The following is a 1,265-nucleotide window of genomic DNA, read 5'->3' as shown; positions in this document are numbered from 1 at the left end:
AATGTCCCTCTGTTTCACAAAGTTTATAAGGGAACTGGTATGTACACTAACCACAATTACCTTTATGGCTAAAATTAAACCAATTTTATTCTCAAATGGAGCTGGTGATTTTTTACTGATAATCAAGTTTAATCTTTATGGCATTATGTAGGTTTAGCAATGAGTAATGGATACCGGTGGCGGACACATAGGAAATTTGGTGGCCTCCATTTGCGGATGTTTGGAGAGGAGAAGAAAATCCTTGAGCACAGCATCCAGCAAGAGTCTGTCTACCTTTGTGATGCCTTTAAGACAGAAAAGGGTATGGTGTAAATGTCTCACTAACTGGAGAATTTTAGTTCATTGGGGCAAAGAAGAATGAAAACAGTTTGCAAATTAAGAAATATCCATGGTTTCTCCCAAACAGGACCTTTCAACCCTATGACCATCTTAAATGGTGCTGTCTCAAATACTGTTGCCTGTTTGACATTTGGACAACGCTTTGACTATCATGATGAATATTATCAAAGAATCTTGCGTCTTGACAATGAATGTGTTCAATTAGCAGGCTGTCCTAGAGCACAGGTACTGATTCATAACAGCATCCTTAGACCGTCTTGACACTGAATGCATTCAGTTAATGGGCTCTCCTAGAGCACAGGTACTGATTCATTACAGCATCCTTAGACACTACTTTCATAAACTGTTAGTTAATTATGATTAAAAATCTGTATTAACCATTAACTAGCCTATGTCATCTTTTACAGCTATATAATGTGTGTCCTTGGCTCTTGGAATACTTACCTGGCCCCCATCAGACTATGTTTTCAAACTATAAGCAAATAACAGACTTCCTGAGAGGAGAGATCATTAAACACAAAGAGAACTGGGACCCTTCAAACCCACGTGACTTTATAGACAACTACCTGACTGAGATGGAAAAGGTACAGTAAGTAAAGGTGGAATTTTCTTTTTAAAATTGAATAATTCAGTACTTTCTTTTTTATTTTTCACAGAAAAGGAGTGACCCTGAGGCTGGTTTTAACATAGAAGGGTTAGTGATATCTTGCTTAGACATGATTGAGGCCGGGACAGAGACCTCTGCTTCTACATTACGCTGGGGTCTGCTTTTTATGATCAAATATCCAGAAATACAGAGTGAGACTGGTTTTAATAAAAAAAATAAAAATAAAGATCTACATATTGTCACCACATTGTCACCACTTAATGACTAACTTGTGTTTCCCATTCAGAAAAGGTGCAGGCAGAGATAGACAGGGTTATTG

General features: G+C 37.6%; 1 protein-coding gene across 1 annotated transcript; it reads left to right on the top strand.

The window, feature by feature from the left end:
• Positions 1–6: 6 nt before the first annotated feature.
• LOC107690891 (cytochrome P450 2J2-like) lies at positions 7–1,261 on the top strand (the record flags this gene model as incomplete). Its single annotated transcript, XM_016489308.1, has 6 exons — positions 7–37; positions 152–301; positions 407–564; positions 747–923; positions 996–1,137; positions 1,233–1,261. Coding segments are annotated over exons 2-6 (648 nt in total), but the record flags the coding sequence as incomplete, so codon positions are not given.
• Between the last annotated feature and the right edge of the window lie 4 nt (positions 1,262–1,265).

The sequence above is a fragment of the Sinocyclocheilus anshuiensis genome, unplaced genomic scaffold (genome assembly GCF_001515605.1).
Source record: "Sinocyclocheilus anshuiensis isolate Anshui unplaced genomic scaffold, SAMN03320099.WGS_v1.1 scaffold22434, whole genome shotgun sequence".
Taxonomy (NCBI): domain Eukaryota; kingdom Metazoa; phylum Chordata; class Actinopteri; order Cypriniformes; family Cyprinidae; genus Sinocyclocheilus; species Sinocyclocheilus anshuiensis.
The sequence above is the reverse complement of the archived record's forward strand: the minus strand, read 5'-3'. Positions and strand labels throughout refer to the sequence as shown.